This window comes from Dryobates pubescens, chromosome 18, assembly GCF_014839835.1.
Source record: "Dryobates pubescens isolate bDryPub1 chromosome 18, bDryPub1.pri, whole genome shotgun sequence".
In the NCBI taxonomy this organism is placed as follows: domain Eukaryota; kingdom Metazoa; phylum Chordata; class Aves; order Piciformes; family Picidae; genus Dryobates; species Dryobates pubescens.
This window is the reverse complement of record NC_071629.1, coordinates 6,388,156-6,408,507: the sequence shown is the minus strand read 5'-3', so window position 1 is coordinate 6,408,507 and position 20,352 is coordinate 6,388,156. Positions and strand designations below refer to the sequence as shown.

General features: G+C 47.7%; 1 protein-coding gene across 3 annotated transcripts in view; it reads right to left on the bottom strand.

The window, feature by feature from the left end:
* Window positions 1-20,352, bottom strand: part of LOC104306345 (gamma-aminobutyric acid type A receptor subunit theta) — a 77,302-nt gene that overhangs the window by 13,303 nt on the left and 43,647 nt on the right. For all 3 annotated transcript variants that reach the window (XM_009907307.2, XM_009907308.2, XM_054169467.1), the window contains one exon: window positions 11,936-12,156. In XM_009907307.2, coding sequence (XP_009905609.1) covers window positions 11,936-12,156 — 221 coding nt within the window. The remainder of the gene's footprint in view (window positions 1-11,935; window positions 12,157-20,352) is intronic.

Here is a 20,352-nt window from a genome sequence, read left to right as displayed (position 1 = left end):
CAGCTGGCTGCAGTTCCCAGACTCCTGATGATCTGCCCATGTAACACTGCTTGGGCAGGTGAGAATTTGGGCCATGTGAAGGTTTTGTTCTGTTTTCAGAGCAGAGGTAGCACAGCCACATGCTGCTGTCCTGGGCTTGTAGCCACTTGCTCACCTGGAGCATTTCAGCTGCAGTGCCATACCCACAGTGAGGTGCAGCTAACAAGCCCAGGGACACCAGCACTGCAGGACTACCTGGATGTGGGGCTCCTACAGTTTAACAAGAGTGAGGGACAAGCTGGTCTGGGGCACCAGGTTCAGCTCAGGTCCTAGCTCTGAGCATCCTAAACCCTGAAAAAGCAGCCCTATTTGGTATAAAGCAGAGGAAGGTATTGCTTAAATCTTCAGACTTCAGTTCTAAAAAAGCATCTGGGACACCAGCTTCCCTTTGCCATGCTTGAAGTCCATGGGTGACCTACAGCATCACAACCCCATCATTGCTTTACACAGCACCTGCTGCTGGTGGGGAAATGTCCACTTGTGGCCTCTGTGACTTGTGACTGACTCAACATTCCCTTATTCCTATAGAAACCAACAAGACGTTTCTCAAGCTCCTTTGGTTGCTGTGTACTATGGGGAGGTGGCACTCATAAAGGCATGAGATGCTCCACTTACCTCTTGCAACCAAAGGGGAATAAGAGCAAAACTCAGGCATCTCAGCAACTTTGTGGGATCACAGCACGTGCCATCTCTAGTCCAGAAGGCCACAGGACCAATGCTTTGAGGAGTATTAACATGTCACCTTGATATGCTCTGAGCTGTTACATGAAGAGATGTGCTTGCTTGGCACATAGAAGACAGCACAGGGAGTGGAGATGAGAGACAGGAAAACAGTGCAGGATGGGAGGCCACCAGGGTAAGGGAACAGAGGAGAAAGATCAGGGGAAGCAAAGGGTAAAGCAGCTTGGGGAAGCAGAGCTGGAGAAGAACAAGAGGTTAAAAGACAGCAGAGGAGGAGTGGATACTCACTCTGTGAGAAAGGAGATGAGGAGACAGATAACAAACCATCGCCCTGTAAACAGCTCTAGACAGAGTGCACTGCCTCCAGGAGACGCAAGCGAAGTGAAAGGGAAGAGGGAGCGCGGGGGCCAGAGGGAACGCCAGGGAAGGATGCCTGGATGCCACCTTCCCCGTGGCGTTAGCAAGAGGCACTGGCGCCCGGCCAGCCTGCATCTTCTCCCTCCCCCTCATTCTCTCCCGTTGCTCTGCCCACCTCCCTTCCCTTTTAAATTCAGAAATTTGTGTGGTGTGAAATCTCATCTGCTTTGACGGCGATTCACAGAGACACTGCCCAGCAGAGGGGAGAGGCTCGCCTGCGCCGCGCACGATGCGCTCAATGAACAGCTCCGCTCCCTCCGGCAGCCCAGCCTGGCCAGCGCCACCACCCTCAGCCTCCAACCTCCCCTTTCTTCCCTCAATCTCTACCCACTCCACGAGCCTCCAGGTCAGCCCCTTTGCATGCCACAACCTTTACACCTCCTTCCCCACAAAAAAAAGAAAAGAAAAAAAAAAGACAGTGATGCCCTTGCCCTAATAATTTCTCCTGAGGTCTGCAGGCACTTGTGCTACCGAACAACCGAGTCCTCATTGCCTTGCTACTCTGCTGCACAGCTGGCAGGCAGACACAGTTCATCTGAGGGGAGACAGGGTTGTGGAGAAAACACCATAAATCTCAAAAAAAAAAAAAAAAGAAAGAAAAGGAAAAGAAAAGGAAAAGAAAAGGAAAAGAAAAGGAAAAGAAAAGGAAAAGAAAGGAAAAGAAAAGAAAAGAAAGGAAAAGAAAGGAAAAGAAAGGAAAAGAAAAGAAAAGAAAAGAAAAGAAAAGAAAAGAAAAGAAAAGAAAAGAAAAGAAAAGAAAAGAAAAGAAAAGAAAAGAAAAGAAAAGAAAAGAAAAGGAAAAGAAAATAAAAGAAAAGAAAATGTAAAGAAAAGAAATATATATTCATGAGCTGCTGAGCAACTCTGGCAAGCTGTGGGCTGATGAGATCCCCCTTCTCTATCAGCAAGCAGTGGATGCGAGCAGAAGCCTGGATGTCTCATTCTGGAAAGCATCCTTCCACCCCAGGAGAGGCAGAAACCATCTCCAGAAAAGCAGCCACAAAGCTCTAAGTCATGCAGTGCTAGGTCTCTGTTACCATAATGATAGCTCTGCCCACCTGAAGTTTGTGTCAATGAAGCAGATGCTGGCACAGAAAGGGTAGTGAAATCTCATCCTGCAGTCCCTCCACTGCTGCCTGCTTTGCAAGCTAAACCCAGCAGCAGCAGAGGACTGTCCCACCACAGCTGCAGTTCAAAAGGGAATGCTCAAGTTTCTGCCAACCATCAGTCTTCAACAAATATTTCAGTTCTCTCTCATGACCACCACCAACCATTTCATTCCCCTTCTGATCCTCCTCATCACTGCTTACTTGTCAATGGCTTCTTCTGACTTACATGGATTCATTACACAAGTTCACACAGGGCAGCATAGAGCTCCACTCTGCCATTAAAATCTGCCATGGCTGAAGGTCTTCTTTCTACCTCCTCCTTATCCTCTTGCTGGCTGCCTCTGAGGTAGTTGCCTCAATCAGAGCTCCCTCTACAAAACTTAGACCCTGAAGGCCCTCAGCCACTCATTCATCCTCTAGATCATCTCCAGTGTGTCAGGAGAACCAAATTCACCAGCCAGAAGTGTAATGGGAATAACTTACTTCCTCAAAATACCATCTGATTTCAAAAGGACCAAATCCAGACTTTCTAAGGAGGATTGGGTGGGAGAGAGGGGAAGACTATTACTCTTGAGAGGTTTCTAAAGCAAGTGGGGGTTCTTTCCCCTTAAGCTCATCCTTATAAAATAAGCTACTGCATTGTCTGCATCATAACTGTGTAAAAACCAGCAAACTAAATATGTCTGGTGCTGGTTTCTGGGGACAGTGTCAATGGGTACAGAACACTTTGTCTACACTGACATTCTTACCCTCCAGAAAAAAGAGACTGGCCCCACAACTAAATGTTTATCAAGAATGGTCACCAGGCTTTGCTGTGCTTTCACTGGGAGATGCCCAAGAGAATGTTCATGGAGACAGACCAAACCCAGGAAACAAACTGACTGTGTGGGCCACTCATGTCCAGTGCTCAGTAACATTCCCTGATACCTTTGGCCTCAAGAGGATGCTGCCTAATATCTAGAATAGAATAGAATAGAATAGAATAGAATAGAATAGAATAGAATAGAATAGAATAGAATAGAATAGAATAGAATTAACCAGGTTGGAAAAGACCTTTGAGATCATTGAGTCCAACCTACCACCCAACACCATCTGATCAACTAAACCATGGCACCAAGCACCCCATCCAGTCTCTTCCTAAACACCTCCAGTGATGGTGACTCCACCACCTCCCTGGGCAGCACATTCCAATGGCCAATCTCTATTTCTGGGAAGAACTTCTTCCTAATATCCAGCCTAAACCTCCCCTGGTGCAGCTTGAGACTGTGTCTTCTTGTTCTGGTGCTGGTTGCCTGGGAGAAGAGACCAACCCCCACCTGGCTACAACCTCCCTTCAGGTAGCTGTAGACAGCAATAAGGTCTCCTTGAGCCTCCTTCTCTCCAGGCTAAGTATGGATGAGAATAGGAGGAGTAAAGCACAGATACCCCCACCAGTGCCTTCTTAATTCACAGGGAGACAGAGCCAGTGGCTCAGGCACTGAGCTCTGCTTTGAAGTTATGGATGAAGTGTCATTGTGCAGGGACTAACACAAACTCTCTCAGGGCAAAAGGTAAACATGTTTTAAAGTTGCTGGTTGCAACTTCTCGGATTTGAGATCTCCTGAAAAGCTGAAGATGCCCCTGCATCCCCAGGATCCGGCCTCCTAAAGCTCACAACAGTTTGCAGTAATAAGGAGAATGGCTGGAAGCTGCTCAAGTTTTGGAGGACTTGTGCAGGCTTGCCTCATGGGACACACTAGACCCGTAAGGGAATTCTGGTGACTAAGAGTAGAGAGAGAAGCAAAACTGCTGTTTTGCTGAACATGGGGAAAAAATAAAAATTGAATTTTTACTCTGTGCATTCTCCAAGTCAGTCATAAAACCATGCTGGCAAATGTCACCTTCTGCCTGGCAGTAAGCACAAACTCTGAAGGGCCTGGAGGGATTTATAAACCCGTGGTGGATTTTGCCATTCTTTTAACACAGCCTGATCTTCACAAACTCTTGGAGGTCATGTTGGAACTGAGAGCAAGGCAAGGATATGAAATATTTTCCCCTCGTGTCTGCTTGCCTAAAACTGACTCCATAAGCCTTGGCACAATCCTGCTAAGGTCACTCTGTTTCCAAAAGCATCTGTGCTTGCATAGGCATCCTTTGATAAATAACAGTGTGCACTGCACTCAGATGGGGGAGGGAAATAAAAGCTCTTTTAAACTAGTACCCAGGGTACAGCTCATCTAAATCAACCAATTTTCCACCCTTAGAGAATGCAAAATAGAGTTGCCTTAGCTGCAAGGTTTTCCCTTTTTTGCCTCTTTATTCTGTTGCAAATGCTCTGTGCACCTGGCAAGTTGTCAACTGGACTGGGGGGACAAGAGAGATCTGAGTGGAACATGTTTAGAAGGAGATTTATTTGTTGCAGTTGATTCAGACAACAGTGACCTGGACTTAATGGAGCAGGAGGGCTCTTCCTTCAACAGCATCAGGCTAGAATGAAGTTAAATTGATAAAACAGTAACCTATGTCTTAAACCTGGGGGGTTTGGCAAAAAAGGGACAGGGTCTAGAAAGGGAATCAGGCTGGTGGCCGGGCTAGGATAAAGAGGCAGACTAAGAAGTACTGCCAGGGTGAGCCTGGAGCTCAGGGCACTCAAGCTGTTCCAGGGATCTGTGAGGAACCAGTGGTAATCAGCTCTTTGTGGATACCCCTTGACCTCTATTTTTTGCTAATAAATGAGTCAGGCTTCTAAGGAGAGGTAGCACAGGCAGCAATTCCAGCCAGGCCCTGGCGATGCCTGCCTCTGTTCTTGCAGTGTTAAGGATGGAGCAGCAGCTCTAGCTTGCTGCTTTACCCTGTTCTAGTGAGTTCAAATTTCTTCCACAGCTTCTAAGGTAAATCTGAAATTTAATATTATTAAACTTCCTTCAAGTGTTTCCAGGTAAGTTTCTCCTCCCAACCCTAGGAGGCTAAAATGCAGAAGAAGATCTGTCCTTAACCTCAGCTAGGGAGCTGAGCTCCTAATTATGTTCTCATTTTCTCTCACTCACCTAACAAACTCTTCTTCCACCCACACATCTTTGTGCTAAGGAGCTGGCCCAGAGCAGAGCCCTGTGGTGGGAGCAGTACAGGGCTGCAGGACTAGCTCCAAAAGGCTGGCTAGATGGACATAAATCTGACTCTTTTCTCTCAAACTGCCAAAGGAGAGATTTTTGTAGTCTTTGCCTAATCTGTGGAGGGAGCAGGAAGAGCTACTAGAAATGAGGTAGAGCCTGAACCATCTCTCACATTTCCAGAGCAACCTCTTTCAGGGAGGGAAGAGGAAGCCAAAATTGCAGATTTCTTCCTTTCTGGCTCGTGAGATGGGAGAAGAAATTTGTTGAGTGGTCTTACTACAGAAAAAAAAAAAAAGTATTCCTCAGTTTTAGCCCATCAGGTCATATTCTCAACCCAAAATCAACGAACACCCATGGAGAGAACTTTGTTTGCAACTTGGTTGCAAACAGAAGGCTTCAAATCAGAAGGAGAAACATTTCTATCAGCTGGAAAAGCCAATAACCCCAGACTGAGATCTGAGCAATGTAATCCAGACAGGTCTGGGTCTTAATCAAGAGGCAGATTGAAACTGTGAGCTATCAAGAAGTCCTCACGGTGAGCTACAGCAGAGCCTCAGCCATGGGATCAGGCAGGGCAGCCCTGGCAGCAGCACACCAGAGAGGCGTGGAGGACTCTGACAGTGTAGCTGGATGGGTGAGTGGGTAAGATATTTGACATGCATCTGTTAACCTGTGTTGCCTCCCTTTGTAAGCTGAGCTAACAGTGCTGCTCTGGGTGCTGCCTTGCCCAAGAACAAGGTCTGGCCCACAAGCGTGTCAGCAGTACCTTGATGAAATGTGGGGGCTGATATTCCCCAGGAGCTGTTACATTTCAGGGAGCAGCTGACTGATGGGGACATACCCTGTGAAAAGCAGAAATTAAGTGCTGCCATAGCAGATACTTCCAGCTTCTCCCAGGTTCAAACCAGAAATTTCGAGTTGTTTGAACTAGGACAATAATCTCTCTCACACACACACAGACACACCCCTCTTGCTTTAAACCCTGACCAGGTATTTTCACTGATGGAGGCAGAAGGGGTCTGCTTCCCCTGCGGAGCACTCAGGAAAGCAGGGCTCAGAGCTCCACTATGCCTTTGCACCTTTGCATGCATCTAAACTGCCTCATCTGCAAGCACACCTCATTGCAGTGACTCTTGTGGATGGGAATAAAAAAAACCCCACACTGCACATGCACATGCTCCCCACCACCACTACCACCTTCGCAGGAGGAGATCCCTCATCCTCTCTGCACAGGATTTAGTCTCTGTCATCAAATTCCTCTGCAGTTGCTCAGTTTACATTGCCTGGGCTCCTCGCCAGCCAGGCATTGCATCTCGCTTGCTGTCCACCCAGCTTCCTGCCTGCTTCCTAGCACCCCACCCCTGTGAGCTCAGGGATGCAGTCTGGGCTCCTCAAAGCACCTGTTTTGCTGGAATCCAGTTTTGCCTCTAATTAGAATGAAATCAAATAGCTTCAGGATTCCCCTGAAGGGTGCTTTAAAGCCGGTTTCAAATGCAATTTCAGATTACCATATGAGAATCTCAGCATTGTTAACAGTTGCTTCTATCTTTAGGTCTTTGAAAACAGATAGCAAAATGCTGGTGACATCAGCATTTGACAAGTGTCAGCTTGTTTCACTACCAAATGGATGCTGCATGGTCTAGGAGAGGACATAAAAAGCTCAGATCATAATGTATAGCTTAAATGTGTGATAATGTAAAGCTTATGGAATATTGTGGCAGAGGTGGACTAGACAGCCTCTGGAGGTCCAGAGACAGCCTTTGATGATTCCCTTGTGCTACCCTGACATCACCAGTGGTAGTAAAGCAGCTTGAAATACCGAGGGAAATGTTGACATAAGTGAAACAGTCTCTACCTAACATTAGGAAGGAAACATCAACACTCTCAGAAATGCTTTTTCTTAAATGAAATATTTCACCTTAATTTCTTTTGTTGTTGTTGTTGTTGTTTAAAAGTGATTAAACCAATGAAATTTCTGACCAAAAACCCCCAACACCCTAACAGCCAACCAAACAAAAAGCCATTAGGAGAAAAAAAGTATATATTGAATTCAGTCAGTGCTACCCAGTTCTTCCTCACTATTTTATCTGCCCCCTTCCACTTCTCCATAGTTGATTGCTTTGTCTTTGTGGATAGCTCCTTTAAGCCTCCCTCTTCACTGCAGAATTTCCACATCAGTTTAGCACTTTCATGCTGTGTGTCACAGGTGCCCAGCTGCTGTGTTTCACAGTCACTTTTAATTCCTGTAAGGTGTTTGGGGTCCAGGCAGGTTCAGGCACCATCCTGCCAGTTTACACCTCCTAAAAAACCCCATCAGCTCTGCCAGTTTGCATGCCCCCGTGCTGCTTGGTGTATAAAGAGATGAGTGCCCTCTGAGCTAGATCTGGGCTTCAGAGCCCTGTTTGGCCTTCTGAGATTCTGGCCATCTCCTAACTGGCTGGGGAAGGGGGTAGGCAACACCGGTTGTGACTCCAGCCCTGCGGCAGCCCAGCATCACCGCCCCAGCTCAGCCCACTGCTGTTTATGCATTCCTTTTGTTGGAGACCTGGCAACCAGCTTTTAATCTGAGCCCGGTGGGAATTAATTTTGGAGTGAGCTTCTATACTGAACACTTTCCTAAGATGCAGTTATATTACATCTGCTGCACTCCCTTCATCCATTAATTTGCTAATTCTATCAAAACCAAGCATATGCTTTTCTGACACGCAGCTTTCACAATGGAGTGTAGTGGCAGAATAAAGGGCTTCATTTACCCAGGCAAACAAGTTATCTGAAGCCTGATCTTGTTCTCACTGAAGTCAGAAACAAAATACCCATTGACTTCTGTGTGAGCTAGCTTGGACCTTGGGGTCTGAGCCAGAGCTTGAGCCTGATCCTGCCAGTCACTTGAATGCTCCTGAAGGCAGGGGCCTGCCAGGGTGTCATCCTTCCTGGTCTCTGACATCAGAGGCTGCTGGAAAGAAAAATTACTGTTGTGCCACAAATAGTATGATTGAGTCACTTTGCTACAGCTCAAGGGAGGGGGAAGCTACTGGTGAGAAGGTAGCAAGCGAAAGGAGCAGAGTTGTGGTACCTCGCTCGGGGGTAAAATAAACAGGCAATCAAAAGCAAGGAAACAGAAATTCCCTCCTTTGGCCTTCTTCCACCAGGGCAACATTATTTTATAAATACTTCCAGAAAATGCAGGAAAAGACAAGAAGAGGCTTCAAAGCGCTAGGAGGACCTGTGCTTTTCTTCCTGCTTGCAGGACAAGCATGGGTGCATTTTTACAAAGGTAAAGGGAGCACAGGTGAATATTCGATGCCTGTTTTCTTTCTTACACCTGCTGTGCATGTGGTGATGCGTTTTTGAACAGGACCACAGATATCTGCACCTGCAAAAGTGGACTTAGCACTTCTGTTGTCAGCAAAATTGCAGGTGTGATTTCAGAAAGCAGCCCTGAAGAAATCATTGCCCACACCACTATGAATAAAGCTAGAGGGACTTCCAGCATGCAGGGCACCTGGCTTGTCCCCGTGAGCTCCTGTGCTTCCAGGATAGCAGAAACCAACCACCCTGACCTGAGGTACAGCTTGAGAACAGGAGCTGCATTTGCTCAGTGCTTCATTTTTGCAGTTGCCATTTTCTCCAGGGGCAGGAGAGCAGCCTCCAGGAAAACCAGCCAAAAGTTAAAACAACACAGGCAGCTCTTTACTATGGCCCTGGAAATAACAGGGGCAAACAGCTGTCATTTTCTTTCTTCTGGCCTGAGTGCAGTTTCCCTCGTCTCATTCGTTTACACAGGTCACGCAAGGGAGCTGAGCTCCCTTACCCTCACTGCTGGGCCCCGTGGGAGGGGAAGGGAATGGACACTTCAGGAGGTGCTTGCACAGTGTCCCAGCCCAGGTCAGCTCAAGTGCAAACCCTTCAAGGACTTCCGCTGCCTGTCATCTGTGCTGCAGGGTTCACACTGCTCATTAGCTGAGCTAAATGGCAGCTGATAAAAATATACTAACACTTCTCCTTCTTTTGCTGTGCAGGTGTGTGCAAAGATTTCCCACCAGCCTGGGGGAGGCAGCTCTATGCTCAAGTGGGCTGGCTCAGCAGCACAGAGCAGCCTGAGCTTAACAGCACTCTTTGCCCTCCTCTTCCCAACAGGCTGAATTTCTGTTTGCAACCTACCCTTCAACAAAGAATCTTCTTGCCTAACCTTCTAATACAGTAAGGAGGTAGTCAGCTGTGGGAAGCCAAACAAGGACACTGGCCCAAGGTGGTGAAATGGATGTACTTGTCCCATGAAGGAAGAGGCAGAACTGGGACAGAGTCAGAGAGCTGAGCTTGTTGCACCTTCTCCTGCCTCTGGGCCTAGAGCAAGAGGCATTCCCTAATTGGAAGGAAAAAAACAGTACATACATCACCCCACGTACTGCATGCTGTCCCTCAGCACCCGCAGTGATTGCTGCTCTTTTGGCTTCCCAGGGCTCTGCCATAGGGAAAGCACAGAGCACTGCCACCTTGCTGCCCTGGCAGAATGATGCCCTGTGCAGCCTCCTACTTTGCTGTGCCTACACCCAGCCCCACCCTACCCTACTCCTAACAGCCCTGCTACTTAAAAAGGAGGAAAAAAATCATAGCAAGTCAGACTCTGCCACAAAACACGAAGCAGCCAAGGAGCTGATACTGTAAATGGGAAGGGTGGGTGTACCCTCTTTGAAGGAGAAAGGTCTTTCCTCCCCCTTTGCTGTACTGGGACGTAAGCCCAGAGCTGCTATCACAGTCATTTGTGAATGTGGAGGCAGGTCTAAAGAGCCAGCTGTGAAATCTGGTAGTCAGGAAGGGGACAAAAAAGGGGGGAGAGGGGGGAGGGCAAAAAAACCCACAGCACCAAAATCAAACTGGGAGAAAGGCTCAAAGACAAGCACTGTTGAGAAAATCATTGCCTGGATTTCAGCTACAGCATCCAAAACCTTCACTTGCACCTAGAGCTGCAGACTGCCCTTGTAGCACTCTGCCCCCTCCATGTAACTGTCTTACTGTGCTGGGTTTGTTCCTGGGGGGTTTATTTTGCAGAGGAAAGGGTTACTGGTATGGCTCCTGCAAGAAGCTTCAAGAAGGTCTAAGCTAAACCCAGCTCTGGTCAAGCCTGGGCCAGTTAATGCCTCTGCAATAACATATTCAAGAAAGGAAACCTCTCAGGAAATTTCCTTTTGTTTTGGGGAACTATTTCAGTTTGGAGAGAAGTGAGATAGGAGGAACAACCATGTAGATACCCAGGTCAGTGAGGAAGGAGAGGGGGAGGCACCCTGGAGCAGCCATTCCCTTTTGGTGCATGGTGAAATGCCAGGCTGAGACCTTGCACCCTCAGAGATCAATGGTGTGGCAGAATCCCATCTACAGCTCATGGAGGACTCCATGCTGGAGCAGATGATCAATCCTAAGGGAGGCCATGACTCTGAGGGAGACCTGTGCTGGAGCAGTCAGTCACTGGGGAGATTGCTGTGTGCAGAAGGGAGTCACACTAGCTGGGTAAGCCCATGAAGGCCCATGTTGCTGCAGGGGAGGACTGAGTACTCTTTCTGAGGAGGAAGGAGCAGCAGAAACAACATGGAACAGACAGGGACTGACCACAGACCTCATTCCCTGCCTGCCTTACACCACTGGGAAGGAAGGAGGTAACAAAGCTGAGCCCAGAAAGAGGGGAGGGTGGGGGAATGGTATATATCCATAGGATCTAGCTGTATTGATCACTGTCCTTCACTGATTCAATTGGTGAATTGCTGGTGGTTTTGTTTCAATTAAAGTGATTTTTTTTCTTCATCCAAATCTAGTCTATCTTTTGCCTGTGATCATAACTTGCAAGCATGCCCTCCCTCTCCTTTGTCTCAACCCTTGAATCATGTATTTTCACCTCCTCATGCCACCAGAGGAGTGTAGCAGTGAGTGAATGGCTGCATGGTCCTTTGTTGCGGCTTGGGTAGACTCAAACCATGACACTTTCCTACCCCAGCATCTCCACATAGTTAAATAATACAGCAAGACCAAACCTTGCTATGTCCACTCCACATTTTCAATGGCTGTGGACTTGCCTGTGTTAATTTATCCCAGGCACCATAAAAAGCCACCTCACTGCAGATAGTTCTCCTACTAGATACCAGCTTTCAAGCCTCCCTCTTCAGAATTGCTCTGGTAAAGAGACGTTTTTATAGCTGTACCAAAACACGCCTCCTGGAACATACACAAAACCCCACTGAAGTGATTTGACTTAAATTCAGCCTTAAATAGGAAAGCAAAGAAGTCTCACCTCCACAGGCCAAAGAAATTCCTAAGCAACTGAAAAGTGAAGGTTTCAAATCGAGGTGTTATATAACGTGAATGACAGTGACCTGAAACTCTCAGAGCAGACTATTCCCATCTCCAGCATTTGTCTATAGTAACACAGGAAACTTCAGAGACCCAAAGGAAACAGCCACTTCCAGACTGGAGAAAGAACAGACACTTAACACTGTGCAACACTTCAGTGCCTCTCTTGGGTCCAAAATATCTCTGGAAATGAGGAAAGTTTAGAGGAGATGCCATTCTCAACCACAGCCACCAACCAGAGGTTTCCCTTAGGCTTACCTCAGGCCATAAAGGACAGTGCCGTCAGGATGGAGCCGAATCATGCGGTTCTTCACCGTCACCCCATGCAGAAAGGACTTCTTGTCGTTCAGGAAATAGGTGTCAGGCAGCCACAGCTGGTCAGCCACCCTGTTGTCCAGGGTTAGGTTGAGAGGAAGGTCATTATATGCCAGGCGTTTGTCCCGCCAGCTCTGCTGGAAGTACATGGTGATGGTGTAGTCCTGGGAGAGAAACGTGCAAACATCAGCCTGGCTTCAAGGGTAGGAATGTAACCCAGTCCCTTTACTACTGTCAAAACCTTTGCTGGCTCTCCAGCTTCCTTGGCATTCAGCACTGGTTAGGCCACTCCTTGAGTCCTGTGTCCAGGTCTGGGCCCCTCAGGTTAGGAAAGATGTTGAGTTGCTGGAACGTGTCTAGAGAAAGGCAACAAAGCTGGGGAGGGGTTTGGAGCACAGCCCTGTGAGGAGAGGCTGAGGGAGCTGGGGTTGCTTAGCCTGGAGAAGAGGAGGCTCAGAGGAGACCTTATTGCTGTCTACAACTCCCTGAAGGGAGGTTGCAGCCAGGTGGGGGTTGGTCTCTTCTCCCAGGCAACCAGCACCAGAACAAGAAGACACAGTCTCCAGCTGTGCCAGCAGAGGTTTAGGTTGGGTATTAGGAAGAAGTTCTTCCCAGAAAGAGAGATTGGCCATTGGAATGTGCTGCCCAGGGAGGTGGTGGAGTCACCATCACTGGGGGTGTTTAAGAGGAGACTGCATGGGGGCACTTGGTGCCATAGTTCAGTTGATTAGATGGTGTTGGGTGATAGGTTGGACTCGATGATGTCAAAGGTCTTTTCCAACCTGGTTAATTCTGTTCTATTCTATTCTATTCTATTCTAATGTTTGTCTGCACCTCCACCACTTGAAGGAACTGTGCTTTGTTCTGGGAAAATGGAAACAAGCCTGAGCTTGTTAGGGCACAAAGTGACATTACATGGCCCCAGCCAAACAAAACTCATCCCACTTACATTGTGTCAGCCTGCTTAGGGTTTGGCTGCAAAACAAGTACAAGTTAGGGCTATGATAGTACTAAAGGGTGTCAACCAACAGTGGGCTACACCACGCAAAGACTTCAAGGATTGATTTCCCAATTAAGTCACATAAAGGCCTCTGGACACAACACAGTCACGCTCAGCCACTGCTCACTACCACACAGTTGGTAAAAGTCAATTTTATACTCAGCAGAAACTCAGGAGATTCCCAAGGGCACATGGAGAATCTCACCTCGAGGCCAAGGTTTCAAAGTCAACCCAGGCCAGCCGTGACGAGCCATTAGCAGTTGCCTTGCTCTATGAGCTACGCTGGAAGTTTATTGGGATTCTTGGGAAGGGACATATGTGGAGCAAATCTGTCACCAGTGGAGCAGGATCAGCTGGTAAAAGGGCAAGTTCCCTAACCACCCCCAGTCAGCACAACAGCATACATATCTCCTGCTGCTCTCCTGCTTGACAGTAAAATGTTGACACTTAAATTTGTTGCTAAAACAAGAATTTTCCAGAGGGTAAGGAGAGCTGTTTCGTGGCCCACAGCTGTATCTCTGCAGAAACCACACCAGCTGCTGAACAGCAGCAGCAGCACTTCCAGGGGAGGTCCAGAGGGCCCGGGGGAGGTTGTCCAGAGACACAGTATTGCAACATCAAACTAGAAGGACAATTATCTCTTAGGTAAACAAGGAGTAGAGGAAGGGCTCTTGTACACACAAACGACAGAAAACATTCTCACAGCAGGTCTAGGCTAGGAGTCAAGATTTTGGGAGTCAATCAGCTAGCATTAAAATAACAAGAAGTTGATTAGGAGGTGGACACAAGTCTTGCTGAGAGAGGCCCTAGAGAAGTTAGAGATTTTTCACAAGTTCTTAACTAGCAACTATTTTTGCAAATGATCTAGAAGAGATGGGTCCAGAAAAGCATTGCCTCTTGCCAAGCAGGTACCTACGAAGCCACAGAAATCCTCTCGACCACACAGGTTTGAATGACAGGCATTGCGGCTCTGCTAATTCCAGCTCTGCGCAGGGACTGGTGGGGACGTTGCTCATGCACTAACATCTGGACTGAGCAGAGGCATTCTGCCTGCCTGTCTTCTCCCACTGACTTCACTCAAAGCCAGGTTTGATTAACACCTCTGAAAACAAGCTCAAATAATCCCACACTATGGGGTATGCCAGCTTTGGGGTATCTAGCTATGATTCAAAAATCCAGACCCACATACAGATCCGAAAGGTCACAGAGTACATCTGTGGTGTAGACTGGATACAAAAGCTACATCTGTCACTTTCTGTGTTATATTGAAAAGAACAAAAACACAGTGACAGCTTCCTGGCCAAGAAACTGTTTTGCTTTGCTTTTATTAGAAGGACTGTTGAACTCCTGCTTCAGAAGCCTCACAGTCCATCTCTCGGGGGCACAAACATTTTCATTTTGATAAAACCTTGGAAAGGAAAATGTCCTCCCCAGTACCCCTCACAGGGTGTTTGGATCTGGATTGCAGTGAGAGCACAGAGCAGCAAAGCACCTGAGTTCCTTTTTACCTTCCTTGGTAACAGGCTACAGAGGCATCACTTCCATTCTTCCCCCTTGAGAACTCTGCCCACACAACCTTGGCAAGCTGCTTCACTGGCCTGCATTCTCCTAATCTTTGGCAGAGCCCTGGGTCACCTCACCCCTAACCAGGCCACCCTGCTGGCACTGCAGGCTCCTGCCAGCCTTCAAGCATCAGCAAAGGAGAGGTGGTACTGATCTCCAGAAGACAAGAAGCTGCTTACAAAGAGAACAGTAGTTAGCACCTGAGAGATACACATTCTAAACACACCTTCTGTGTTTCCAGGATTGATGGGAACAAACTCAGGATGCAGAAATCAAAGCCTACACCATAAGCATCAGTCTGGTGTTCTTCAGGTACATTTCTGAAGAAGAACAGCCAGCCCAGCTCTGGGCTGAGCTCTGTTCTCCAATTTTCCTGGGTTTCTTGGCATGATAGATTTCTTTGGGCAGCATCACAGAAGTCTGTAGCCCTTGGTTCATGGTTCATCTAGTGCCTGAAGTTTCCTTCAGCCCCTCTCTGCTGATTCCTACGCTCCATTTCACACAATCCTGCTCTCCCTACTCCACCACTGTCACATTGCTGAACAGTGGACAGGATTTCTGGGCAGAAGGACAAGAGTGTCCACCTCACAGAGGTCAGTCCTCCATGGGAGGACAGGTGCCGATGACACAATGATGGGCACTGCACCAAGCTATGAGTAAGAAGGATGATTTGCCTCCAGGATCCTGGGAGAGGGCAGGACATAGACCAAGGGGCTGGAGGAAGCATGGACATGGACCACTACAAGTGAGAGGGACCAGTACTCAGGAGATAAAGCAGTCAGCTTGCCTTCCCCTGAAGGGTGAATGTGACCAGAAGTTGTGTGCCTCCAGCTGGTTCTCTCTTTTCCACCCCCAGGAAAAACAAGTTGCAAACTTTCTCTAGCTATGATTTGCTACTGAAGCTTAACTGCTCCTGTTAGCTTGTGCCTACCCTGACCAGTATGCCACTGTGGGCAGCTGAAATGCTGCAGTCAACAGCACTGGGTAGGAGAAATCCTGTTTCAGAACCAGATGAGCCCCATGGAGTCTCAGTGACCTACAAATCACGTGCCTCCTGTGCCAAAAGAGCTCTTGTGTTTCAAAACACGCTGTTCTCTCCTCCATCTCTGCTAGGTCAGCAGTGGTCAGATCCTTTGGTTTGTCCCAGAAGCCCAGCACCCAGTAGCTCACAAACTGCCCAGCTCCAGCGCTGCTTCCAGCCCTTTTGTTTACCGTGGTACTCCTGCGCTGCCCTCCCTGCCCTGCAAGGTGAACCTTGTGGCCCAGCTGTGTGTGGGACCACACTCAGCACTGCCGCTCCCCTTCAGTCCCTCACGAAGCTGAGATGACACCTGAGCCTGCTGGAAAGCCGCTCAGCATGACCGTCCCCGTGGGACACCCCACCTCCCCACCCCCCTCCTCATGCCTCCATTCAGTCTGCTCTGCTGAGCAGCTCATTGCGAGCTGACAGTCCCAGCCCCCCTTGCCTCCCCCGCTCCCAGGTTTTGCACAGGCTTTGCTCTCCTTCTCTCTCCTCCTTCTTGCTGCGTGACGCACACAAAAGAGAGGTGAGAGCAACACGTGGAGCTGGCAGACACTCATGTTGCAGAGGTGCCTCCTTGTCAGGAGAAAAGACAGCTCACTTAGAGGCCCACAGAAACCCTGGAGAAGGAAAAGGAGCTTACCTGGGAGGCTCACACACTGACCTGGCAGTGGTTGCTACCAGCTACTGAGGAAAGGGTTACTCACATCCATCTCCAGACAAGACAAAGAGATTGCTAATTACAGCTTTTCCTGAAGCTCAGCAGAGACCCCCAGCTAAAGATGATGCAGGAGGACTGAACAATGGAAGACTGAAATGTTGACATGAGAGGGGCATGGATGGAGGAAGGTATTTCCTGCAGAACCCTGGACACAGCACTTTAGGGAGCCAGTGCAGGGTGGGAACCTGGACTTCTTTTCCTACAGCTCAAAGAACAGCCAGAGGTAGAGCAAGACCAGTTAAGGCACTCCAGTAACAAGGGCAGAACTCTGCAGAGAGCAACTTCAGTTTTCAACTGGAAAAGCACCCAAGGCACTCCCACTTTGCACGTGGTGACACACTGTTAGAATCCATGGGCTCAAGGATGCTTCTTTGGAGCACCATGTGTCCCTTTCTTCTCAATGCAGCAAGAGAAGGGGTCCAAAATGAAGAAGCCCTTCTCTCTCAGAAAGAGCTGCCCTTCTGTGCAGTCTCATGTCAGCCTGCAGAACACAAACATGGTGAGTGTCCCAGGGGGTGCTCATAGAAGTGTGCTTGTGCTGATTTTGGAGACACAGTTGTACTGTGTCAGAACAAAAGCCTATCTAAATTAGTGGACTGTCTTCAGTAAGAGTAGTTAGAATAGCAGGGAGGAATATAAGCAAAACAGAATCTCTGTTGGTATCCTTAATTCTCGAGCTATTTGAGGCTTAAGGTTCTCCTGACCCATAGTTGATACCTTCTTAACTGAAGATCCTCAGCTTCTCTTGTGAAGGTTTGGCTTATCTCTCAGAATATTCAGCCTTTGGCAGCCTCAACCTCTTGGTAGTGAGTTGCAGTTTATCTCTTCACTGTATTTACATCACTTTTGAATGCAATCAGTCTTACTCTTTTCTGATTCCCTGTAGTGTTTACATTCAGTCAGTAAATAACCATAACCATATGCTACTGAAGTTTACAAGGTCCCACTCCCTTTTAGATCCCTAAGGGTTACTGAGTAAATACAAATGACCATGTGCATTCTCAAAAGTAGTAGAAAGGCTCTGATGGAGGGAGGAAGTATCAAAGTGGGAGAAGTGTTGCACAGGTTAAACAGAACAGAGCCATATGATGATAGTATCTAACATCCTCAAGGAGGTGACTGAGTCACCATCCCTGGAGGTGTTCAAGAGGGGATTGGAAGTGGCACTTCGTGCCATGGTTTAGTAGTCATGAGGTCTTGGGTGACAGGTTGGACTTGATGATCTTTGAGGTCTTTTCCAACCTTATTGATACTCTATGATTCTGCAATGGGCTGTTGCACAAGAACAGGCTGAAGGCAAGGCAATGGAAATGACTTTCCATGAAGCTTGTGGAACTTGCTGTTACAAAAGGAGCTTAGCAGCATTTTGGAAGGTCTAGGCATTAATGTGAAAAACACAGTCCAAGGAATAAAAGGAAGAGACAGGCAAGAAAGAATAGCTCAAGGATGCAGAGGCTCCTGCTGCAAAGGCAGAAATTCCATCTTCCCAGAGAAAGTCACCAGAAACATTCATTCCTGGCAAGCAGCTTCATAAACCCTCAGCACAGCTCCTGGGAGATGCAGATCGTTGGCAGGTTGGGTCAGATAATTTTCCTTTGTGCTGTGACCTATGGAGTCCCCAGTACTAAACTTGTCCAGAGGCAGAATTGTGCATGCTCATTGGGAGCTACACTAGACTCAGAAGCCAGGATTAGAAATGGAAGGAATAATGTATGTGCAAGGGTCAAATCTTTGTTCAGAATACAGTATTTCTGGCAACATGGATGTCTCCTGTGCTTAGTCCATTTTTGGGGATGACAAATGACTCCAATACCTTTCAGAGGGGTTTTGAGAGTGAAGGTGACTATTCCACTCTGTTAATAGAGGTTGCATTTCACTAAGCACATGTAAGGTACTGAAAGCAGTACCTTTCCTGCAGGGGGGAGTGCCCACTGCTCTTCTGCTGCTGTGTGACTTTGGGCATGAGGGATAAAGGAAGGTTTGCCTCCAGCACTAGCTGTGCCACTTGACTTTTCCCCCCATTTCCCTTCCACTCTGACTTTGATGAAGCACCTCGTTTTGGAGAAGTGACCAAATAGAAATCCTTCCCCGTACAAGCAAATGACATATGGTCTCCTTGTCCAAGATCACAAAAGAACATTAGGAAAGCCAAGGTGCTCCAGAAAGAGGGAGAAAAATGGAACATCTGACTTAGTAAAAACCAAGCTGCCACTGCCAGAGACTAATGAACAGTTTGCTGGCTTCAACTTCTTTGATGATTAAACACCATCTCCTGTTCCCGTCATTCTTGGGAAAGGAATTAAAGGACAAAGCAGTCCTCAAGTATGTTTCATTTTAAGGAGGGGGTAGGAGAAATGAGAGGAACTATTTTTCTTTTTTAAGGGGAGGAGACAGGATGTGCCTGCAATCAGCTGCAAAGGATTGGAGCAGTGTAAAATAGACAGCAGAATACACAAAGGACAGAGTGAGATGGGCAGGGTTCTTCCTCAGCAAGTTCACTCAAGAAAACTGCTTTGCCCTCATAAAGGATTCTCCATTTCCATGCAGATAAATCAATGGGGCCCAGACCTTAATGAGCACCTGTTAATCTGACACAAGTAAATACCTGAGAGCAATATTTCCAGCTCTGAACAGCACAAAGTCTGTTCAGGCTCTCACTTTTGCTTAGGGCAGGAGGCAGCAGCTCTTGTTCTTTTCATGAGCTGCCAAAGTGCTGGGTTTAGCTTCTCTTTTGGTGCAAGTCAGTGCCTGGTTTGCAAGTCTGAAGTTCTGTATGACAACTGTTATACATAAAGTGACAACTACTTCAGATACCACTTTTCTCCCTGAGTTTCAGCTGAGCAGGTGAGAAAGTTACAATCTCTTTCCACCTCCCCTGTTTTTGAATAACCAGATGCCAGCACTCACTTGGATATCACGAAGAGCACCTTGCACCTGCAGTCTCTCTGCTAGTAACGCAAGGGGACAAGAATGGCTGGCTTCTAGGATATGCTCTATGCCCTTCTGTGCTGCAGGTCTTTGTGCTCTTGAACTCATTTTCTTTAGGACCCAAGAAGCACTTTGCATGGAGATGTTCCCCTCACTAATCTGATCTACTTTTGTAGTAATTTGCATGTGTTTAATTGCTGAATGCATGTCCAGAAACTGGGACAGGTATCAGCTGTATCCTCAACAACCAAGGGTGTGCAAGTAAAGTGTCATTTTGTTGCCCTATTTTTCTTCTGCCGTGCCCTGTCCCTGCAGCATCTGAATTACACCTCAGAAGCAGCAGCAAGACAGAGATATCTGTCTGAATCCTAAACCAAAAGGGCATTTATCTGCCCGTGACAAGGCTTTCAGAATTCTGAGCCTGCATATCAGTGCCCTATCTGAGCAGGAGACAGCCCCACACGTTGTCTCACAGCCCCAGGCATGCTGGAAACAGAGGGCAAGAGGAGAAAGGCAGAACTGATGGGCACAGGGATGAGTATCACCTGCTCTATGGGCACATGTGAAACAGCAACCTTGTTCAGTGTTCCAGGCAGCAATCCCAAAATCACCACCTGCAGCATGACATCTTCCTCAGGCAATCTCTTAGAAAACACCACCAGGCAGTTTCTGTTCTTCAGCCACACAATCTGGAAGATGCTGCACACCATTTCTGCTGCTGCCCCAACTCTGCTCCTTATGAACTGCTAGCTGGGAAAACCCCAGAGCCCATTCTACTCCCAAAAGCAGGATTGTTTGACTTCCCTCTTTCAGTGTCACCAGCTAGCTTTCACTCCAAACCTCATCAGAAACTCTCAGAAACTCTCTTTCCCAGAGAGGGAGAACCCAGAAAGGAACCACTTCATAAGAAATGATCAAATTCTTTTTTGGTTTCTATACCCTCCTGTGCCAAACTGGCACAGAAGGGCATGCTTTGTCCAGACAACCACCTAAGGCCAGAGAAGCAATGCCCTACATTAGGTTCAGAAAACAAGGTGATGCATGAATCTGACCAGTTTCCAGGCACAAAATCAAATGGATGGTACTCACATTATCTTCTCATCCTAAATGGGCTGGAAACTGGTAAG